The sequence below is a fragment of the Pimephales promelas genome, chromosome 23 (genome assembly GCF_988280905.1).
Source record: "Pimephales promelas chromosome 23, fPimPro1.hap1.1, whole genome shotgun sequence".
Taxonomy (NCBI): Eukaryota; Metazoa; Chordata; class Actinopteri; order Cypriniformes; family Leuciscidae; genus Pimephales; species Pimephales promelas.
In genome coordinates, this window is record NC_142791.1 from 21,457,378 (window position 1) to 21,482,354 (window position 24,977).

Genomic DNA, 24,977 nt, shown 5'->3' on the forward strand with positions numbered 1-24,977 from the left:
AAAATTTAATTTAAATTGCTTCTGGATATTGAGCTAGGTGTTATTTGTAGAATTACACCATCTACTGGTTAGAGATAAAACTAAATTCTTTACAGTTTTAGAAATAAATAGTTTTGACCAGCAGAGGCAATAGAGAGCCATTCATTTCACTGCATGTGGCCTACTACTTTTGTCACAACTTTTGAAATACATTTTATGAATTTTTATATATATATATATAAACATAAGAAAGGACATTTAAAATAATAAATGTTTTAAATAGTATTATTGTTGTAGTTTTTGATGCATTTTGAAACGTCTGTTTTTACAAAGTGCCACAGAAAAAGGACACCTAAATGCCACATAAGACACACCTAAAGGACAAGACTTGGAGTCAGATTTTAGTTGCACATTGTTGATTTCATTGAAAAAAGTGTAAAAATAAATAATTAACTTTAGAATGCAAAATAAATAAAATAAATAATATGAAAACAAAAGCAATATGAGTGAACATCTAATCTAACATTTTTTCCAATAAAATTCTGAACTTAAAAAGCAATAACAAGCTACAAAAAACATGTAAAACAAATTGTAAAACTATAATCGGTGTGTGTGTGTGTATTAGGTCTCACACTTTAATATCTTTGTTCTGCATTTGTGACTGATTTCATTTGTGAGTTCTAAAAAATGCTCTCTGTGGCAGTACACTCATACATGTTTGTTTGTGTGTGTTTTTGTGTGTGTGTGTGTGAGTGAGCATGTCTTTTCTACATCACATTTATGCTCTAGTAGTAGGCCTTCATTTCTATGTGGAAATTTTCTGATTTATGATGGATTTATATATTTTTTTGGACAAATGAATAAAAAATATTTAGTTTTTTTTCACATTTCCCATTCATTTCAATGTGGGGTCATATTGACCCCGAAGACCAGATTTGTAAAAAATTTTTTTACTCACTTCAGAACAACCGAATCAAGCCCAGTTTTTTTTGTGTGTATAGATAGATTATGTAGGAAAAGTCACAAAATCTTATTCCACTCAGATAAAGGAAACCATTTTTTTTTATTAAGGAAAAGTCGATTGGGGTCATATTGACCCCAAGGACCGATTGAGTGGTGCGGTCACATTGAGCGATGTTTGGTGTCTGTTTACGATCTGGAATTTTGCGCGAGGACAAACGCTTTTCCCACACAGATTTCCCATCAGCTGTTCCAGAATTCTGGGGATTGACCAACAGAAAGTTGCTCGATAAGTGAAAGCGGCTTTAGCATACCTTGCTTCACTTTTGGCAATAGATAATATACCTTTTTTTACAGGTGAAAAAGTTCCAACGTTTTTCTGTATAGAGCTGTTTCGCCAGTTCACACAACGTATTCTGCTGATAAAAACAGTGGAATGAAAAAAGAACAAGGTCTAGACCCTTTGACCAGCCATTCTAACTTAAAAGATTTTCCTTTTTCATTACACTGCTCTACACATTAAGGATATATTACAAAGATAGTTTGTGTTATGTTTCGAAAATTCTTAAGAGATGTTGACTGTGCAAGACAAAAATCAGGCCCCTTTGGTCTTGATTTAAATTAAAAACTTGTGACCTGCTTGAAACAAAAAAACAAAACCACTGTCCTTTCAGAATAGTTAGATATTAACCTTTCAATACCGTTTGAACATATAAATGAAAAAGTAAACGAAGACAATGTTAAAAAAACCCCCAAAAAACTACTGTATTAAAAAAAAACAGCACACTAGAGAGGTTGCCATGAGGAGATGATCTGAGCAGCTAAACACTTAACAGACATTGTTCTTCATGGTTCTACCAAAATCACAGTTCTATCCACATCATCCCTTCACTTTTTTACACAATCTTAAATAAATCACTTCAAACTCTTCCACTCTTTCTTCTCCTGGGACATCATGCATTACAAACAAACTGTGAAGGAAAAAATAAATAAATATAAAAAAAAATTCACTCAAGTATGCCATGTGTAACTCTCACTCCAAACGGAAATTATAGTCAGCCCAGGAATTGAAAGCAACAGAGACAATCGTGCAACAATGCAAAAGCTCCTGAGGCGCAGCAGTGAGCCGAGGGTCTGGCAACACAGCTCACGAATGACTTCATCGGTTCTGTTCTACAGTTGTGTCCAAACAGGTTCAGGAAGGGGCCAGTCGAGCTGCATCTCTTCAAGAGCGACTGCGGTCTTCGCTGCTGCCCACTAAAACCTTGCTGTAAAGTTTCTGCTGCTCCTCTTTGAAAACTTCTTTGACTTTCCCTCGTTTCAGTCCACCATCCCTGTGAGCATGCGAAGCACAAAAGGTTTAAGCTTTATTCCATTTTAAAATGTAAGTGTGTGTTCTATTAAGTCCCAACTCAGATTACATTTGTTTGAGACAGTTTTTAAAGAGGAACCAACCATAACAAGTCTGCCAGTCCTCCCTTTCTAGCGATGGCTGCTTTAACTCTATTGGCAAACTGCACAGCGTCCTCCCCTTCCTGTAAAAATAAGAATTTAAAACTCACCTAAATATAATGAAGGGGTTAAAAAAAGCTCCAAAATGCAAAGAAGTTTAGAGAGAAAAAAATACAATACCATTCAAAAGTTTGGGGTCTGAAAGACTTCTTAATGTTTTTGAGTCCAACATGACATCACGACTTTTGCGTGAACATATACGCCACTTTCGAGTCAGGTGGCGTGTCATCTCTACGCATTTTGAGCTATCCGCGTGTATGCGTATATGTCTACGGCATTAACGTCCACGTCATTCCGCGTGTCTGTACACGCAGTCAAATCTCCAGTCATAAATTCCATTAACCCCAGTGACGGTTAAGTTTAGGGATGGGGTTGAGGTAAGTCATATCTTTTTCTTTCCTAGGATGGTAAGGGAACAGTCATAAATGCCATTAACCCCAGTGACGGTTAGGTTTAGGGACGGGGTTGAGGTAAGTCATATATTTATATAACGTTAAGTCAATGGCGTTCATAAACACGCTGAAAGGCGATTATGCGTCTTGATAGCACGCCAAAAATGAAAATACGAATTGGCGTGTCGTACGCTACTTCATGAGATCAGTCTGTTGAGTCTATTATTCTCCCCAAGGTTGCATTTACTAGATAATAAATACAGTACAAATATGTATAGAGGGTATGCGCATTACGTCACCGTTGGCCAGAGTGCCTGCAGATACTCACAGTTAGTGGCAAAAAGACTGAGCGGCTGTATTTGTTTTCAGCGTGAATGCCGCGAAAAACAAACACAACACATATAAAGTGGGAATGAGCTTTGCGATTGACTGTACAACTAGATCTGACAAAAAAATCGGAGGTATATTTTTACAGACTGCTATAGAAAGAGGAGCAAATGGATCGCTCCAATTTACAGAAACAATTGGAAAGGTGGATTTGCAGTTATCATTTTGTGTCAATATGCTGAATTTAGGTGTAAAACCATACCCATATATTTTGTATTGTTACATATATTAACAACTCATCAATTAAATATTTATCATTGCATATTCTGCATCATTGGATGTTTTTTTTAATAAACACTGACCAAAAAAAAACAAAAACAAAAAAAAAACTATAAAGTTTTAGGGTTGGACGATATGATGATATAAATATAGGCTGATATAAGTGATCACCCGGATTTAGATCTACAGGGATTGGACAATGAAACTGAAACACTGGCCAATGTTGGAGGTTTCACATCTATATGCCTGGCGGCCAATCTTCAGAGTGAAGCACGGGTGGATCAGTGATGGTTTGAGCTCCAATATCATGACAATCCTGATTGTATTTGATGGACACGACACTGCCGAGGACTACCAAACCCTTCTGGAGGATCATGAGCACCTGATGCTCAAACCGTGTATCAGCATGATCATGCACCAACACACACAGCAAGACTTGTGACAGAAGGGTTTGATGAAGATGAAAGTGACGTTGAACATCTCCCTTGGTCTGACAGTCACCAGATCTGAATATTATTGAGGTGTTTTGGAGGAGCGAGTCCACCAGCATCATATAGTGACCTGGACACTGTTCTGGAAGAGGAACGGCTCATAATCCCTCTGGTCACTGTGAAGGACTTCTATCTGTCAATTGGTGCTGTATTTGGATGCAAAATGAGGCCCTCACCATTCTAACAAATTATTGTGTAGTAAAACCAGGTGTTTCAGTTTTTTTGTCCAACCCCTGTACCTATATTGTATTTATATAAAGCTTTCACAGGCAAATTTGCTTCAGCCTATATTTAGGTCTATATTGCTTGTACTTCCACGGTGTCGAAATCAGGCAAACATAAATGTCAGGCAACATGATTCCTGGCTGCATGTCAATATCTATGGATCACTGGATCTTTAGTAAGTTGTAAGGAACACTATATTGAGTCCAACATTCAGTTTAAATTGATAAAATTGTTCGTTTTAGTGGCATTTTCGCAGTTTCCTCTATTAAATCCAGTCACGCAGCAGATCTTTTGCCACTCAGTCAGGCTGAGGGGAGTTGTTCCGGCGGCAAAGTGACGTCAATCAATGCATTCCCTCTATAGTGAAATATTATTACAATCCGAAACAACTATTTTCTATTTTAGTTTATAATAATATATTATTTATTAATATAAATGTATTTACTGTCACTTTTGACAATTGAATTCATCCTTGCTGAATAAAAGTATTAATTTCCTTAAAACAAACTTTTGAACGGTAGTTTTTCATCTCTTTTGAAGCTTCACCACTCACCATTCGGCTCATTGGTGGAAGGTACCAGACGCTACACACGATGGCCCAACTGCTCATCATGTGCAGCAGATAGTTCACCATCCCAAATTTGCTGCTATTCCAGAAGGCATCACCAAAGCGAGGATCATACTGCCAAAACAACAGCCAGAGGAATTTAACACCACTTTATAACAATGAAGACAACGTATAAGGAGGTTGTTCTTACCTTTATGGCCACAGGATAAACTGTGCAGCCAATCTCAAAGCTTCCCTTCTTGAACATCATGACTGAAGTATTGTTTATACAAGTTCCTTCAGAAAAGACAAAAAAAGGTTATTTATACACATACTTCACTATGAAATTTATAAACAGGAATTTTAACACTTACCCTCTGGGAATATAAGGATTGGCAGTTTGCTTTCATCTGCAACATGGTCACTTAAACTAAAAATATATATATATATTTATAATAATAATTTGTTTGGATTTGTGACAAACAGAAATGCTCAAATTGTAAATGTAAGAAAATTGATGCATGTGATTAAATGCAATGTTACCGTTTGGCCACTAGGTGTCGGTCCTTCACTTCAGACCTCTCAAACCAGATGTGAGGACAGGCCTTCACCATCGCCCTCTGAATGACCCCTATCAGACCACCATGGACCTGGCCCACCTGATGCACACATAATTATTAGAACCGGAGGACTCATATTACATTAAATATCAATACTAAAACAAAGTCATGAATACAAACATCACACTACCATAGCATAGCATCCGTCACTGGCCAGAATGATGACGTCGATAGGCGAGGTGTGATTGGCCACACAGATTCCTCCGTTTTTGGGTTTATTCTCACTTGAAGGAAAAAAGTAAGTGGATAGACAGAAATATGGAAAATAAAACAATGCAACAGGCATACAGATGTGTAGCTGTAGTCACCAAGCAACATGACAACTCTAATGTTTAATACTGGAATGAATATGGAAGTGTTTGTGCGCCAATACCTGTCATGATAGGTAATTATGGCCGTGAGGGCTCGTACACAGATCCGGTAACACATTAAATGAACCTTGTCGCTGAGATAATTCTTCATTCTGCACATTTGAACACAGAAAACATTGTTTAAAAAACACTTTTACATTGGAAAAAAGAGATTTAACAGGTCTTTGAGAGTGTTTAGATCAACTAGCCAATATATGCATGCATGTGTTTATATCTTATTACTAAAGTCAAACACTTTCTAATATGCTAATTATATTATTATTATACACCTTTTGATTGAATTTTGATTGATTTTACACTACCATTCAAATGTTTGGGGTCAGAAAGATTATGTTTTTGAAAGAAGATTTGATCAGTAAATTATATACATTTCATAATATATTACAATAGAAAACTGCTAATTATTTTTACAATATTTTTACAGTTTGCTATTTGAATAGATTTTAAAATGTAATTTGTTCCTATGGTCAAATATGAATTTTCAGCATCATTATTCCAGTCTTCAGTCACATGATACTTCCAAAATCATTCTATTATGCTGATTTGCTGCTCTAGAAATATTGCTTTTTATGATGATAGCTGAAAACACTTTGCAGCAAACATTTAGGTAGAAACAGAGATAAAAATTTTCAGGATTTTTTTAAATAGAAAAGTTGTGACCAAGTATTTAAACCCAACTCAACAGCCTCAGACCTTCAGAAGTGTGCCGAGACATACCTTCCATTCGGAAACAGTCCAACGATTGACGACTGAACCACAAGAAGGCCGACACCAGTAAAAGCAAGCGTGACCCTGTAAGAGCAACACGGCAAATGTTAAAAACAAGATCTAAGAAGGACACAGCTTAACAAAATTACAGCATTATATCTGCATTAGAGTAATCATCCTGGGCTAGTGGAGATTAAAAACCAGCTCAGATGATTTGCAAATTTTTTTGGCATAGTTCTTTTAAATAAAAATACAAGGTAAGGCCTTAAAATTGCTGATGCCTTAAAAGTGCTGACAGTTTAAAACCGGTGAATCCTTAAAGTCTCATCTGTTTCTAAGGTTTGGAAACGGGCCACAGAGAACTTTGACTATTTCTCACTTAGGCTCCATCCGCTTGCTAATGTTTCTGCAAGCAGTAACCGAAACATAAAATCTTTTCAGAGCCAGTACATCAATGAATAGTCCCATTTGAAAACCATATCCGTCCACAAAGCATTCATCGATCTCCCTCTCACCTGAGTGGCAGTAGAAACCCATATCGAATGAGCACGCCCACCCCCCAGAGCACCGTGAGCCTGGTGCTGATGTGGTGGAAGTTGTAGTTGCTGCGGGTCAGCAGGTTCCAGGACTCCAGCTCCTCCGCTGTGAAGCGCTTGGTCACCTCGTCATCGACGATGCTCTCCACGCCACGCCGGCAGAAATTGAAGATGTCAGACATGTCAAACTCAGGCTCTGCACCACCACGCCTCATTTCCTGGATCTCCTGTTCGAGGGACGCTGGTTCTTTAGCAATGATCCCTGTGAGGGGGAAAAAAAAGAGCAGGGTTACGACAATGTCGAAAATATGACGCAGGTAGGAACTCATGTGAATGATCGTTTTAGTGTTTCACCATTGCTGTAGGGTTTGTAGAGATGCTGATTCTTCTCTCTGGCTCCTCGCTCCATTCTTAAGGTCGCCCACTGAAAGCAAAATGAGAATTATCAGACAAATTAAATAAACTGCAGATAGTAATGGTTCAGAACTGTATCCTGCTGTGTCTGTTGTAGTATCGCAGTAACAAAGCCTCAAAATAGTGATATTTTTCACTAAAGGTGAGAAAAATATTTTATTTGACCACTTCCTTTTGGTATCGATGTGATGGTGGATCCGGTTAATTTATATGTAATTACATGACATGAGTCTTAATTGGATCACTTAATCTTCCTTTTGTTACATTTTTTATGTATCCCCAATGGCGGGCTCTGCAACCGCAAAAGAACTCATACAGCTGTCACAAGGATTGGGGAAACAAACAACATTCAAGCGATAAACAGCCTTTGGGGCACCAATTTCATAGAGATACAGCCACCGGGGAGGAGAACACAACGGCTGATCCATGCGTCCTTGTAGAGACCTGGAGTTCAGCCAAAGGCCCTGAAAACCTCATATGAGCCCATATACACCATCCACTGACAGTTTAACTGGCTTCTTAAAAAATAATGAATTGTTTTATGGAATCAATTCTTTATGATGATTCAGTCAAAATGATTCAGAAAGCATCTACCAAGCTCATATTGGAATCTATAAAACCTATTTGAAACCAGAGGACTTGACTTAAAAGAATCAGTTCGGATTGAAATGAAGAGGCTAAAAGAACCGGGCTGTCTTAAACCTGAACTAAATACAGAATGTGTTTTTCCATTCCACTGCACTACTTTTCCATTGTTTTATTCATTTCCACATTTTTAACAGCAAAAAATGTCTTAGTCTTTACTTCCTGTAATCTTAAATTCGATTAAACTGAATTAAAGAGAAATGCATAAAATCTGCCATACTTTGCCTTGTTTATGTCTGAACATGCATGTACATATGTGTGTGGTGTGGACTCAACATTTGATGTTGCTGCATCTGAATTTCCCCTAAGGGATCATTAAAGTGGATTAGTCAAGTAAGGACAGCAGCTGAGCAACGAGTGTGGAAAGATGTCCTTTCGCTGTGTGAAAGTAAACAGTGACTCTCTCGTGGTCACTGATGATGCTGTGACTCAGTTAGTTGTGGAAGCGAAGGTCGGGATGGGGAAAGAGTGAACAGTCAAGCTGCTTGTCAGACTAAATTTTGCTCCCCTGTTCAGGGTCACCGGACAAAAGAGTAAGTGGAAGTTAGTCACAGAAAAACAGCCATCTGGAAGTTCTAAGGGAGTCTGGAGACGGTCTGAACGAGTGACTACATCAGTCCAGATGGATGAGAGAGTGGAGCCATAGGAAATAGGAAAGGTCACACATTGAAAGCTCCTATTGACATGCATTAAGCAAGCAAATTGTTGCAACTATTAGGAATATTTAGGCACCTCATGATTTGGTTTTAATTGATTGAGTCAAGAATGTGATACTTGATGCATCTCAATTTTTTTAATTACAGTGTAGGGGAGCAAATCTTTTGCATTAAATCATGCATTAGAACTAACGATTTGCTTCATGTTATCCAAAGTATGTGATATCTTTGATACTTGCTGTCAGGTCCAAAAAGAGAAACGCATCGAAAAAGCATCAAGGACAGGTCAGTGTTTCTCCATTTCTGAATGGAAACATGCTAAGCCATGTCAACAGAGCTCCAGAATCAACTTGGATATACCAGAAGATATTATGGATGTCCCGATAGAATTTTTGGTATCGGATCGATTCGTTCAGGAAAAAAATAGTAGGTATCGATCGATACCACCACAGTTTGAAAAAAAAAAATTAAATAGAATTTCTATAACTGTGTGCGTTGAACTGATAATCAGTTGTTTGTGTGTTAAACACAATCTACGTAATACAGACAACTTCATTATAAAGAAAAACCACAAATCAAATATATATATATATATATATATATATATATGAAGAGTTCAGATGCAAAAGCCTCTAAGTGCCATTTGAAATTTTCTTCTAAAATGGTCATTTTTATGAAGCTTATATATTCAAGTTCAGTAATTTCACTTAAATGACAATTAATAGGTAATCCTCATTGCAATTTAAGTGAAATTACTGAACTTAAATATACAAGCTTGATAAAAATGATCATTCTAGAAGAAAATTTCAAATGGCACTCTTGAATGAACTCTTCATATATACACACACATATACACACATATATATATATTATATATATATATATATGATCATAACCTAAGACAAAAAAATATTTTATAAACTAGATTAGTGGGTAACTCAGCAGTAAAATTTAGTCTAGAAAAATCACAAGTGCACAATAAACAGTATAAAATCTGACCTTTTAGTAAAAAAAAACCTTATTTAGTGGGGAACAAATAAGAAACAATAAGTGTAGCACTAAATCTGGTAAAACATTACATATTGCTCTTTGTATTGTTGTAAAATACATTCATGAAAAACAAGATAAAAATCTGAAAGATCAATTAATTTATATACTGTATATAGTCTACTATAAAATTAAGACATTTTTTAAATGTACAGCACAGCTGTTTAATGAGACAGCACCATCGATAGAACAGAACAAAAAAAAAAGGCTTTTAATAATCTTTCATTGTGCAACAGTATTATGATATGATTATGAAAGACTCCAAAACAGTGCGGCACAAAGCGCTCATGCGCATCCCGAGCGCAGAATGATGCGCTTGAAGACACACGGAGTCACAGCACGCAGCTCTTCGAGTCTGCCGCATTGAAAAGTTAAAAGCATAAAGGAAAGAGAAAGACATATCGATGCATATTGACAGTATCCATCTATGCAATAGTTTATTGAGCCTTTTCTTTTAAGTAACAGTTTTAAATTTTACTGTGCACGCATGAAGAACAAGCGGAGGCTGTCGTTACTCGTTAGTACTCAGTTACTTTATTTTAAGGTGACAGTTACATTGTAATAACTCAAATAAGTACTGAGTAATATTAATTAACTAAATGTACTTACGGTTTGGTTTAGTGTTACATTACGAGTTATACTAAAGTATTGTGTAACGTCACCTTAAAATAAAGTGTTTCCAGAATTACTTGAAATAATTCATAAATGAATCATCAATGAATATTGATGCAAAAGCATCAGAACCTACATGTGAATAAAAAAAAAATTCAACACAAGTTCATATTATCAAAAGTTTGAGGTCGTTTTAGTATTTGTGAAAATCTCATACTCACCAAGGATTTATTTGATCAAAAAACAGTGTAATATTGTGAAATATTATTACATTAACCTTTCTACTTTAATATATTTCAGAGAAGCTGAAATTTCATAAGCCATTAGTCCAGTATTCAGTGACACATGATCCTTCAGAAATCATTCTAATAATCCTTATTTAACATTTCTTATTATGCTAAATTGATGAATGGCCAATTTAATGCATTCTTGCTTTTTTTTTTTTTAAAGTATTTATTTCCTTTGAAAAAAAAAATCATCCTAAGTCTGACCCCAAACTTTTGAATGGTAATGTACCTAACCCATCAATGTGGGATTCACAATTAGTGATATGTTTTTTTTAGGCTTATATTTTCACATAAATTCAAGCAAAGAGCTACAATGCTGATTATCTGAAGCAAAACAAATTCTTTCACTCATGTGGTTAAAAAAACACTTTCTAAAACGATGAGGCGGGTCCTTTCCGGGGATCAACAATGCATGGAAGAATATGTGACAGCACAGGTTAAAGTCTGAGGCAAAGTCAAATGACAGTCAGACCCTCCAGACTTACTAATTCAGTCAAACGAGAATGCGTGTTCTATTTTCAGCCTCTGGCAACTTTAGTGAAGGGAGAGAGTGCTGACTACTGAAGTGAACTAAGTAGAAAAACACAGAGCAAAAGACTCCATGAGTGACCTTCCAACTTATGAGACGTTTACACCATCTCACCTGGTTTAACTTTCCACAGCTTCTCTCTGATATTCTTGCTCAGAAAATTAACTCACTCACCTCGAAAAGCTTGATCAGTGACTTCATATACAGTCTGCGGATCCCGAAAGACACGCCGAGGATTGCGGGTACGATGATGAACACCAGCAGAAGGGTGAACCACACCGTGAAGGAAATGCCCAGAAGCATGCAGATCAGGCTGTCGAAGGGGAAGAGGTAGGACTCCATCTTGACCAAGACGCAGGGAAGGAACGATTGAAAAGTGACGAGATTACCTAAACTCAGACTGATGGATTCCTCTATAGTGCCTCAATTTCTGAAGCCTACGCTGAAAGACAGCCTTCATGGGCATGTAGGGGAAAATGACCATTTTATATCCATATCCATCAAATTAACACCTTACGATGCTACAGACATCTCTGCGGGACACATCAGGGTTAAGAAAACCCTGAATGAGACAGGAGTGTTGGAAATATAAATAAATGTGCATTAATGTTCAATCTTTGCTACTTTCACAGTCTCTTGGAATGAATATTTCTTCATCAATGACCTGTTTGAAATTGTATCACATCACCGTCCACTGCCATTTCTGCCATATCTAGAAAAAAAGAATATTTTTGTTCTTAAGGGTTCAAATAAGCTCACAATCAACTGTCCACATGAAATATTTTGTTTCTGACATATCTAGGGAAAAAAAGGAGGGGAAAAAGTTTTTGAAGAGTTCCACGTCATCTATGGAAGCATACGAGTATCAAATTCAATTTGAAATGTAATATGCAAAATAACAATGCAATATGTAAAATGGAAATGCAATTTTGTAAATTTAGATTTTCCATTACAATTGTACAACGTTGGTGCAAAATGAAAATGGTAATTCAATTATATAATTTACATTTGATACATTAGTTTTAGTATATAAATTGAACACATATTTTTGCGATTTGACGATTTTTTTAAGTTACAAAATAAAGAGCGGTCACATTATTCTGTATGAAATTGACCGGTCAGATTCTGTGACCCTCCTGTACCTATAGATTTATCAATATCTGATCAATATTCTTAATAAAATAGAAATGGGGCAGTTTTTGCTTGAACATATCTAATCATTTCTGTAATACATTTTAATTTTAATTTAGCAACTTATAAAGCGTAAAATATGTATTAAATTTATATATTAAAACTAGTGTATGAAATGGCAAATGTAAATTATATAATTTATTTTTTACATAATTTACATGTACACATGTAATGGAAAATGTCAATTTAAATACAGAAATATATTGCAATTTTACATATTGCATTATCATTTTGCATATTACATTTAAAATTGAATATCGGTACAATATGCTTCCATACACAATTGTCCACATCAAATATTATGACATTATTTAATAAATAAAATGACACATGGCTTTCCCCCTTTATGATTAATCATCAAAAAATTAGATTCGTAGTAATGAAATGTATTGATGAACACTATTGGACAACTATAATGAGTCGCCTATTTAACAGATTGTAACGGACAATTCAACATCACTCTAAAAGTTAAATATCTCTATTATAACACCTAAAGCATAATCTTCATCTTAACACCTGAAATAAATGTTAATTAGATCTTAAATGAACCATAAATGGGTTAAAAACTGCAGTTGTATGAAACATTTCTTGTATGCAGCTGTAACTGTTAAATGACTGGATGCTAAAGCGCTTATCAACAGCTTCTCTTTTAATCACGCAATTAAATAACCACACGTCTTTAAATGTATGGAACCCGCTGTTAATACTGACCTGTTCCCTGAAGGTGGCGTTTAAATGCAGATTTGTCCTTTCAATAAAATACTAATTTGATATTTTAGCAACGTGAGACCCTGCTGTTTTTGTTGTTATGCAACAAGTTTAAGAGCATCAGTAGCGGCGCGCATTGCTCGATCAGCAGCATCCACAACTTCCGCTTCCGGTGGGCTCGGCTACTTCGGCATTGGATGAGGATGTTTGTCCCTCCTACCACCCTACCACTGATCTCCAAGCCTAGCAGTAGCAGTTGTCCTTTTACAGTTTATGGGGCGTGTGTTGCGCTCGTGTTTCGGGAATAAATAGTTGCGGGGATAGCTGATTATAGACCAGCCAGCGGCGTCTGCATTATTAAAAAAGCTAGATCGCTAGAAAGCTAGATATTTTTTTATATTTATAATATATATATATATATATATATATATATATATATATATATATATATATATTACAAATATTTATAGGCTATAAACTAGTAGTCAAGTTTCAATTTTGTTAGACTACAAAAATCACGCAACTTACCATAGGTCTACTTTTCATTTGAAACTTTTTAAAATGCTTTTTATGTACATTTGATTGATTTACTGAAAATCCAATCCAATAATCCATCAAAAACTATTGAAAAACGATCATATTTATTTATTTATATTTGTATATCGTATATTTAGATTTTCTTAATGAAATAAAACGGTTCTATTGATGCCATTTCCACCAAAACTGAAAATTTTGCCCCAATAAACATTAGCATACTTGGTTACTGCCTTTGGAGAGAACAGGCAGTAGGCCTACAGCGTAAGGAATAAAATTAAAAAGGTACATTTATCTGTGCGTCACTTCCGATCTAGCTTTTTATGTGTCAAATTGTGCAGTGTGAAAATCTTAGTGAATCGGATGTGTTTAGTTGTTTTGTTTAGTTTAGTTTAGTTTAGTTTAGTTTAGTTTAGTTTGTTAGCTACTGCAAAAGCAGTTGCTATTCTTCCTGGGGTCTAGACTTCAACACAAAAAATCTTCTTATAACATAAATAAAACCATACATTATATAGACATAAAAGGAGTGTACACATTCATGACAAAACAGCAACGTACCAAAAACAATAAAAGAATAAAACAAACAGCACATTATTCATTATCACAATACAGTTATGGTTCATACTTTTCACAATGTTTTTCCAACCTTCAATATCAAGAACACACATATAACATAATAAAAATTATTCAAATGTAAATTAATAAAGTCTTAATCTTTTACGAAAATTCATTGTATTCATTCCCAAATTCAAAAACTGCGGAAGAGAATTCCATGCCACCATTGCTCTATACAGCACAGTATTTTGTCTAAGATTAGTTCGGTAAGATTAGTAGGCTAACAGAAAGCGACTCTCTGTTGACTGACCTAACGAGTGGAATATGCACAGTACTAAAAAAAAAAGACAGTCTGCTGTGTAGTAGTAGGCTATTTCTGGCATTTTTGTAATAATTTTCCTAGCAAAGTTAACAATACAATAGGCTAATTAAATCTACTTTTCACACTTAACCAAACTACTATTCAAGTCTCTGACACTAATCCTAAAAGGGCAACAGACTACCCGAGGCTCGAGCTGCTTTATTTTGAGCAACTTGCAATTTTCTTAAATTCATTTCAGTGACCAAATAATTGAACAATAATCCAAATGGGATAGAGAACTAATGATTCTACTAGTAACTTAATCACTCTATTTGGAATAGCCTACATATTTTACAATGCTTAACAACTGCAAGACTCCTCCCATTTTCAATAGTATTTTGATATGACTATTCCAACTTAACAAGAGTAGCTTTACCTCCGTAACCTGTTCTATTGCAATACCCCCCACAAACAGGTGTAGCCTAGATGTAGCCTACGATTTAGTATGCACAAAGCCAAACTTGCCTTAAACAAATAAGTTGGTAATTTTTTCATAAAATTGTTAAAATGTAAGTGCATGTGATGTTATGGAAATAATGCGGTGGAAATGTTCACTGTTGATTTTTTAAATTAACCAGTTTCGATTAATTTCAAATGTTTATACCTACGCCAAAATGTTCCATACTGTAACGATCACCAGCTGGAGTGCCCCTGAGAGTCACCAGAGGGCACTCCACATCAGACTGATTACTTCACAAAACTACATTTCCCATCATACACCTCCCTGGACTGATTACACCAGACACCATAGCTACACATGCACTGTACTGATTGCACACACACCTGCACTTCATTTACACACACATAAGCCACTTCCACACACTAGCCTACTTCTCTGCGAAGTATTGATTTGCCTTGGTGAGCATTTCCTCATCTGTACGATTGTTATCTGCCTGGCCTGACTTGCCCCGAATTCTGCCTGTTGTCTGGATTGCCCCTGCTGTTTGAACTAGCCTACCTTGCTCTGTCTGCCCTGTTTGATCCTGCCTGTACGATCTTCCTTATTAAAAGCTGCAAATGGATGCCCTTGTGCCTACGCCTACGTAACACATACAGAGTAAATTCATTGCTTCTTATGTTTTAGCCTGGCCTTCTAAAAATGGTTTGTGTCATTCTTTTCACAGAGAGTGTTGTGATTGTGAAATTGACACTCAAAAATTAATGTTGGCGATACCATCATAATGCAGAACCATCTCTGGCCAGATGCTGGAGCTGGAACTCTATGCGTTATGCAGGTAACAGAAAAGTTGATTGCATTTGGAATAAAATATATCATAACAACAACAAAATTTATAGCACTGCGTGCATGACTTATCCTTTGATATAAAATGTTTATGTTTGCAATGTTAAATCTGGGTCAGTAGGCTAATTCAATTGCTTTATTATTTTTATTGTTTGGTCTTGGTGTTTGAAGAAAACAAGGTACAACGAACTCTTTGATTGCTCAACTCTTTAATGAAATCTACACTCTACAAAAAGTTGTTTTGGCATGCATAGAATAACTCAATTAAGACTTGAAATCACGCAAATAAGATACAAGAAATCCAATCGTCTCTCTCTCTCTCTCTCTCTCTCTCTCTCTCTCACACACACACACACACACACACACACACATTATCATAGAGTGAATTAAGGTCAAAGACGCTCATTTATCTGTTAACTAAACTCAGTCACAACATTTAAATACAGGACAAAACTACACAACGTATGCTTACAGTAGGCTACTCTGCTGTGTTGACTCATAATTGCATCAGCACTGGCATTCATGCAAGACAATGTGCAAAAAAGGGCAATTTAATGTTTTCTTTATGGCAAATCTTTCTCAACTTTTTCAAAAATATGTCCACACATACAGTAGTGCATAGGTCCATTATATTGTACAATAAATAGCAAATGATTGATAGCAAAGATTTCCAGCACTTCCCAGTACACTGATATATAAAATAAACTCTTTGTGATAGTCTAATATATCATAGGCTACTGTAAAACAGCCAGAGTTTTTTAAAGGGAGACTATACACACACTCATCTCTATATACTTTACAAATATTAATAAATAGCTTAAATATGAAACAGCAATGTTATTGCACCCTACTGTCACAAAGTAGGTGTGAGATGCCAGTAAATGAAAGAATACTGGATATTTGATGCTTATTAACTCAGGAATTTGATCACTCGCTTTTTTGGGGCGTTTTTTTGCATGAGACACCTTGCAGGCTTTTTATGGGGTTTAAAACCCGTTTCACAAATATATATCAGAGATCACAGTATGAGCGAGGCCTCCTCTCATTGCCACTGTTGGCTTCTGTGCTTCATAAAAGCTGTCATGGAGGGTTATGCAGATCTTTCATTTGTGCTTTGAGGTCAGAGGTCATATTCCAGAAGTTCCTCTTGTGAGGCTGCTCCCATTTCCTCATAATCTTTCATCTCCTCTTCATCTCCTCCATCCTCATCTTCCTATGTCAGAGCACAGGAGCTTCAGTTTTTGATGTGGTTTGTCCACCTTTCCTCTAGCGAGACATCATTCGCACAAATTCTGAAAGAAGAAAGGCCAGAAATTGGTTTAATTTAACACTGAAATACTCATTTAACAACAAGTCCTGCTGTATACACACACACACACACACACACACACACACACACACACACGAATATCCATATATTAAAATATACACACAATCATGTTGTGTTTTCATGTTTTATGGGGACTTTCCATAGACAATGATTTTTATACTGTACAAACTGTATATTCTATCTCCTATTATTAACCCTACCCCAAAACCTAACCATCACAGAAAACTTTCTGCATTTTTATATTTTCAAAAAACATCACTTAGTATGATTTATAATCTGTTTTCCTCATGGGGACCAAAAAATGTCCCAACAAGGCCAAGGATTTCAGATATTTTCATCTTTGTGGGATATTTTATACCCATAACATAGGCTTTATCATTCCACACACACACACATACCCATAAATAAATCCATAGAAAATATAGTTCATTTTTTCTTTATTTTATAGTTCAAGTTTAATTTGCTAATTGTAACCCCCACAAAGGTTTTGTAGTCAACAACAACCATTTTCTCCAAATTTAAACTTGATATGTCTATTTATTTTGTCCAAATTGTGCATTATCATTATTATTATCAGCTGCCTTGTGTTATTTTTACATTTGGCATTGTTTTCCCTTGCTGTCTGTGACCCATTTTGAGCTGTAACCCATCATTTGGGAACTACTGCTCTATAAATGCTTGCTTTACAAATATCCTTTGAAAAAAAAATGAAATGTACCATTGAACTCGGATGAGTCAAATTCAGCCTGAGCTCAAAATACAGCAAGAGGACGTTGAACTGTCACACCTCCAGACATCAACCGTAACAGCGCTAGCTATTTTTGTCCTTTCCGTTTTCATGCTCTTTTTGCGAGGTGAATATAATCCTGTGGTTAAGAGATAATCTGGTTGACAGCTCTACTACTGTCACTTTACCGCCTTCACCATGATGAGATTCACTAACAGCTAAACTGTGTGACACAGCGGCTCACAGCAACAGGCACCAATAGAAATAATAATAGATCCAAAAATAGGGATCATTTCTCTCAGTCCTTTTTTCATATTCTATATTTTGCCTTGCATTTTCCCCTGAAGTCCACTTATGTTAGTCCAGGTTTCCCCAATCTTCCCTCTGAATGAACCATGGTCTGCTTAGACTGAAGTTTGGGCTGGGAACGTAAGAGTATCTATGTATTTTTTATGCTAAAATCACAAGGAAATTCTGTTGATCGCTTGCTACTTAATAATTTTGAAAACAAAAGAGAACAAACATATAATTCAATTTGGGTTTTATCCTGGAATGGTATGATTATGATTTATTATAATTACATTTTACAGCAGAAACACAGAGGGAATGTGAATCTAAGATTTTTGGGGTTATTGTGGACAGATTCAATCAAGCTATTGCACAACAATATAGAAACTGCAGCAGTGAAATTAGAATTACTAATTAGCAGCTCAAAATCAACACAAGGTGGCTCACCTTCAAAGTCCACGTGCCCGTCTCCGTTTAAATCGATGTCCCGCAGAATGTCCTCCAGATCTCTGTGACCCACCTGAAGGAAAGAGGATCAATAAAATGATGAAATTGGAGAGGAGAGCTAAAAGCTTTCAGATGGTTCAGCAAAGTAAATAACAGCACCTGCTGGCCCAGCAGTTTCTTCATGGCCTCTCTGAGTTCTGCTGTACTGATCTGACCGTCTCCGTTGGTGTCAAACTGAGAGAAGGAGAACAAAACAAGTTGTGATTTCACTTTTTTCATTTTAAATAGTGTGTAATGTTGCTGTTGGTGCATGAACAGTATCTGCAAAGTTGCAGCGCTGAAAGTTCAATGTAAGCAGAGATATTCTTTTAAAAATCAGGAAGTGTAATGCCTACAAAAACAACTCGATTGGGACTACAACAGGGTTTTAGACGTCACTAACCCAGACATTTACATAACCCCTCCCTCCGGAATATAAGTAAGTAATGTAAATGCCAATTTATACTTCTGCGTAGGGTGCGCGCAGTAGGTACGGCGTAGCATACGCACAGACGCGTCCCATACCGCGTACCCTTCGCCGTAGCCTGACGCGCACCTCTTCAAAAATGTAACTACACGTCGCGACGACGCGGACCGCAAGATCGGTGATTGGTCGGCTTGGTAGCATCGCATTTCCTCCTACGCATTTCCGCACGTACCTTCTCACGCATTTCCACCACTGTCTATGATTTCCACACGTACCATCTCCCCCGACGTCTTCTGTCATTTCTGCCTTTCAGTTTTAGTAATTTCACTAAAGTGAACTGTTTTTCCACCTCAATAAGCTCCAACTCCAACATGATCAGCTCTCTTTCAGTCGATATTGCTTGTCGTAACCTAGCCGTGAGGAATCTAACACAGTGGGACATTAAAACCCTCCGCCGCCAACTAGCGTTTCGGAGCAGTACTGCAGAGCAACCAAGACCTTAACGCAGAAGTATAAATGCTTACAACGGCGTCGCCTACGTGCGTAGCCAACGCCGTGTACTACGGCGTACCCTCGAAGCAGAAGTATAAATTGGCCTTAAGTAATGTCAGGTCTTCTGTGTTCGAGCTTCCCACGGACGCTGTACTTCGTCAACAATGGATTAGAACCAGACCGATATATCGGCAGGCCAATATTATCGATATTAGGCATTTTCAAAACTATCGGTATCGGCAGTTATAATGGCCGATAAATTAATATTTAAAAAAAAAACAAAAAAAAAAACGTGACTGTCCTTTTAACTTTCGACAATGTGACTGAAGTATTTCTTTAATTGCACATGACAGTTATAGCAATGAGACATATCATCTCTCCTTGGCCTGTTATATTGAAAATGTATATTTTACAATTTGCACTATGACGTTATCCATTGCTAAATTATGGCTCATCATAGACTAGCTAACCACAAAGCTAGCTAATGCCACTATCATCAGTGTAAGACCGCTAACGGTAATATTAATGAGCTTTGGTTCCTCTGTTCTATTGCGACAATAAAAGAAACAAGTTTCTTTTTAAAATGCATTATCATATTATTTTAGTTAAAACTCATACATAAATACAAATAACTAATGTTAGGGAAATGTTTTGTTGTGTATATATATATATATATATATATATATATATATATCGGCCGATATATCGGAATATCGGATTTTAAAACCAACATATATTTGTATCGTTATCGGCCTTCAAAATCCTTTATCGGCCGGGCTCTACAATGGATAGAATTAATGTTTGATTATGTTCCTAAAAATAATGATCGTAATTTAGCTCTCCGTGCTGCGCATTTCATGAAAGACAGCTTCCAGAATTCAATGCCGGATTCAACAAGAAACTGTTACTAAAACATGAAGCAGTTTCAACTTTAAAACCAGAGGCAGCAGTTGTTGGGCCACAACCTGTAAGTAGGCTAAGTCTTAATCATTTTAAATGTATTTGCATGTATAATTTCAGACGTAGCCTTGTGCTTTATTTTTTTCAAATGCCAGCCCTGGCTTTATAGCCACTAGGCTACTAGTTATGCTATTTTGTGTCTACGATAAACGCGTACAAACATTATGGACTGAATTTTGTATAAGTACTAATGTTGTAAATGTGTTTTTCATGTATATATGTTTTATGACGTTATTTTCGAATTGATCAAGAACGTAAACTAATGCCAACGCTGTTTGTGTATATAACGTCAGTAGCCAGTCAGTTCAATGCTATTGTGTAAAACAAACGTTTATAAAGTAAAAAAAATTGAAGAAAATTAACATTCAGAACATTCTGCTTGACTCTCCTCATCGCCGCTTTCTGGGTCGATTATGCCTCAAACTGATACTGCAGTATCGACACCATTATTTACACGATTGGACCGGAGCGCATGCACGTTTCACCAGTAAAGGTAATGGTCGTAAAACGTGAGCTACAGTTTAGCCAATCACAACACACCGACCCAAACTAACCAATCTGAGCCCACTGCCTGTTTCTGAGGGAGTGGTTTCATAGACTCAGGAAGTCAACCAGTCGTTCAAAGGACAGAGGAGAAAGCGGCTTACAATAAAGGTGAAGTTTATGAAAAATAAGACTCTTTAAAAAAGAAAAACCACAAATTCATGTTATATTGCACCCCATAAAAACAATCATGCAAAGGAGTAAACCCCCCTTTAACATGTCTGGATCCAAATGATCCTGCTCTGAATGCAATTTTACTGTGTTTTACGAAGAAAGCAGGAAGTCTACACAGAAACCGTACATTTTGTTTGTTATTTGATAATGTTAGTTTTTCCCTGTAGTTTTACATCAAAATAAAAGACTGATGGTTTAACATCTGAAAATGAAAATGATGGTTTAAAATCTGAAATACAATAATAGTATTGTACAGTGAGATATTCCAATAGGAATATTTTATTATTATTAATAGACATACATACTGTATATATACAGAAAATTCTGGCCAAAGTGTGTTGCACATTAAACCTGGGATGTTTTTAAAATTGCATTTTACAGTTGTAATGTAAAAAAATATATATTATATTATCATATTATTTTTCTAATTGTATAGTAAAATATCTGTTATTGTATAGTGAAATATTACAAAAGTAATTGTAAATTATATAGTAACACATACAGTAACAGTAAATCATATTCTATATAATAATAATCATAATTTATTATTATTGTTTTATAATTGCTATAAAATAATAACAATAATAATAGCAACAACTACAACAACAATAATAATATATTTATTATTATTGTTTTAAAGCCATACTGATATATAATTTCAAAATTCTGGCCAAATCGTGCAGCCCTACAAACAAGCACAGCAAAGCTGGAATGTTTTTTTTTAAACAATTTCACAATTTGATTATTTCTCCAAATCATTTGGCCCTACCTCACTCACCTCTTTGAAAGCGTCTCTCAATTCCTTTACTCCGATCATATCTGCCGTCTCAGCCAGAAGTTTGGGGCCCATCAACTCCACAAAGTCTTCAAAATCCACATGGCCCCCCACTATAAGACAGAGGACACAGAACTTAGTGAGCTTCCTATGTAAGCATCATCAAATAGAGCCGCATGCATGTTAAAGAAAACTTACGGTTCATGTTGATCTGCTGGCTCAATTCGATGAGCTCCATCTCAGTGGGCATGTATCCCATGGTTCTCATGCAGTTCCCCAGGTCTTTGCAGCCAATGAAGCCGTCTTTGTCTTTATCAAACTCTTTGAAGGCTTCTCGTAGCTCTGTGAAGATAGAAAGCAGAGGAAGGAAGGACAGTTGAGAGGGAGTCAGAGATGATGAAAAGAGAATATTTTAATGTACAATTATACTTCCCGCATGCAAAACAATTTTGAAGACAATTACAAAGCACTTACAAAGCACAACAATTTATCTATGAATGACCAAAACACTTGAAACTAAATACTTCTTCGCAAACCCTCTCCACTCAAAAAGAAATAAATGGCTCTTCAAATTAAAATGGAACGATTGACACATTGTATGCTCCGCGAAATTTCAATAGCGAGAATTTTCACACATTGGAATGCCAGAATTACATGTTCAAAACACTCTGTTTAGTTTAATAACAAACAATCAACCTAATAACTACATGTTTACTATGAATGGCTTCTATTTCTAATGCATTTGCAGGGAACAGAGGGTGAGATAATCTTTGTCTTATTAAAAGGCTTTATGAAAGATGCTTATGGAATTAAAGGTTGGAATGTTGAATCCTCAAAAACTAGATTTGCATGTCCAGTTTTCAAGGCAGCAAAATAAGAGTGTTTTAGGTAATCTCAGGTTTTATAGATGCAAGAAAGACAACTGTCCTTTTTACTAGTGTAAAATGAAAGTACACACACTCACACAATTTATCAAAGCTGAATTTTACTCTTCAGTGTCTTAAACCTGCAGAAAACATTCTAATATGCTGTGTTCAAGAAACATTTCTAATTATTAACAATGAGCTAGAACTTACCATCCATTTCCTCTGGTCTCAGCTCTCTGTTCTGCAACAAAATAAACAAAGTAATCAACAACAATCCACACAAACGTGTGCACTTTTGTTCCATTGATGACATCAGCTGCATCCTTCTCCCGCTGTGAAGAATCCAGTCATTTAATTCAATGCACCGTTTCCTGCTGGAGAGAAGCAGCAACTCATTACAGCAATGGCACATGTAAACTAATACACCCAACCTTTTCATGGCGCCCCCCTGTCTCCAACGGAATTTACGTCAGATTTTTTTTAATTCGATCTTCCTCATTTGGATTAAGTAATCTGGAACAGCACATATAAACTCAGGATTGATCTCTCATAATCAGCTTTAAGCAGTTATTTTTTATTTGATCCCAGCATTCCCTGTTCCACACATCTCTTCGAACACAAGCACACACAGGGCTCACCTCCAAACAATCTCTGAGCTCCTGCAGAGGAACTCGATCACGTGCCCCAAGACCCCTGCAGAGGCTAATAAACGCAGATCCCTGCGATTCATACATAAACACACACACGCAGCACTTCTTCTGTATGACTGTCTGCAAAATGTCTTCATTTGAAAAAAAAGAAACAGCCTTGTGTACCTCAAAATTGTATCAGTGCTTACCATACTTTGCACATATATATATTAAAAAAACTATATATATATATATATAAATGTGTGTGTGAATTTATACATATATATATAGACATTAACCACTCAAATGGGTTCAGTTCAGGATATTGTCAGAGTGATTCAAACCAGTAACTCAGTAACTTTTTTTGAACTAGGCTATTCATTAGAAGAACCAGCTCATAAGAATCATTTGTTCAGAAACCAGACACTGGTAGCACTGTTTTAGTAAATTCAGAACCAGCTCCTATTCAGTCTTCCAGGAATCAGACTAATTTGGTTGTGTTATATGTTTTGATTCATTAAAAGAACAATAATAATTCGTTCAGCAATTACGCTAGTTGCGCTGTATGTTTCTGACTAAAAAAAACTGAGTCATAAGAGTCATTCATTTGTGAATCAGACTGCAATGTTCATAGAGTCAATAGAGACTATTCTTGCCATTATTCGGTGGTACACAGTCATAACATGCAATACAGGCTATACATACATTCACAACTTGGGTAAAAAGATTATTTATTTTGCTGTATCACTAAAGATTCAACAGAGGGGACGCACCATTAATGCATTTATAATGTGCTTTCCCCCCATCCTTTTGCCTTCATTAGTCCACTTTAACTACAAATAATCTTTCAGTGAGCTCAAAAAAGCTCTTTACATAAATAAGTACACATTAACTGGCAAAATGCTGTTTAAACTAGATAATATAGCATGTCACATCACAGAAAAAAGGATGTCGAATACCCATTTACAGTTTTTTTATGGATCCTATTTCAGTACAGATTAAATTTATGAAATATTTTTTAAATGTATTGCATTATCGCTGGAATGCTTGATTCTGGTAATTCCTACTAAACTGTAAAAACTTTGTCAATGTGTATATTTAAAGCTGCAGTCCAAAGTTTTTCCTCTTTGTCGCCATTTCTGTCGAAATCTGCAATAGCAATTATTCGCGTAATTATCCACTTTACGTGAGTTGTACCTCGCCACGGCACAGCGCGGATGAATCCAATGTTTTGAGGAGGACGTGTGGCTGTCAGTCACCGCGCCGGTGTGGATACTGGCGTTTACAATCACAAATTCTACTTTTTGGAAGTATGACCAACATAAGAATTTTCAAGTTACAGACTGGAGCTTTAAACTAACATTATTTGTATTTATTTGATAGCGTAAAGTCAGCCAGTTGATATTGCAAAAAAAACAAAACAACTTTATTTAGTGATGATGACTGTACTTAATCCCTTATATAATATTCAATGCATATAGGTTTTTTTTTTCTGAATTCTGAAATGTAAGAAGATAAGTGAGAAGTTGATTTGCATTATCATATGTGTGT

At 36.1% G+C, this 24,977-nt stretch overlaps 2 protein-coding genes across 6 annotated transcripts in view; both read right to left on the bottom strand.

Moving 5' to 3' along the window:
• Positions 1-1,023: 1,023 nt before the first annotated feature.
• gpat4 (glycerol-3-phosphate acyltransferase 4) lies at positions 1,024-13,216 on the bottom strand. Its single transcript, XM_039664368.2, has 13 exons — positions 13,040-13,216; positions 11,312-11,849; positions 7,302-7,371; positions 6,927-7,209; positions 6,421-6,495; positions 5,706-5,795; positions 5,463-5,556; positions 5,256-5,371; positions 5,087-5,142; positions 4,924-5,009; positions 4,719-4,847; positions 2,395-2,474; positions 1,024-2,273 (listed from the first exon to the last, which is right to left on the bottom strand). The coding sequence occupies exons 2-13, from the start codon at positions 11,477-11,479 to the stop codon at positions 2,165-2,167; spliced, it is 1,356 nt and encodes a 451-aa protein (XP_039520302.2). The 5' UTR covers positions 11,480-11,849; positions 13,040-13,216; the 3' UTR covers positions 1,024-2,164.
• A 2,705-nt stretch (positions 13,217-15,921) lies between these two features.
• The window catches only part of cabp1b (calcium binding protein 1b), a 63,255-nt gene continuing 54,199 nt past the window's right edge, over positions 15,922-24,977 (bottom strand). For 4 of the 5 annotated variants that reach the window (XM_039664375.2, XM_039664374.2, XM_039664376.2 and 1 more), the window contains 6 exons: positions 23,008-23,038; positions 22,130-22,273; positions 21,935-22,044; positions 18,681-18,755; positions 18,522-18,594; positions 15,922-17,021 (listed from right to left, as the gene is read on the bottom strand). In XM_039664375.2, the coding sequence (XP_039520309.1) occupies positions 16,996-17,021; positions 18,522-18,594; positions 18,681-18,755; positions 21,935-22,044; positions 22,130-22,273; positions 23,008-23,038 (459 nt within the window). In that variant the 3' untranslated portion in view covers positions 15,922-16,995. Of the gene's footprint in view, positions 17,022-18,521; positions 18,595-18,680; positions 18,756-21,934; positions 22,045-22,129; positions 22,274-23,007; positions 23,039-23,228; positions 24,976-24,977 lie in introns of those variants that run through there. The other variant, XM_089126071.1, reaches the window with a different exon arrangement.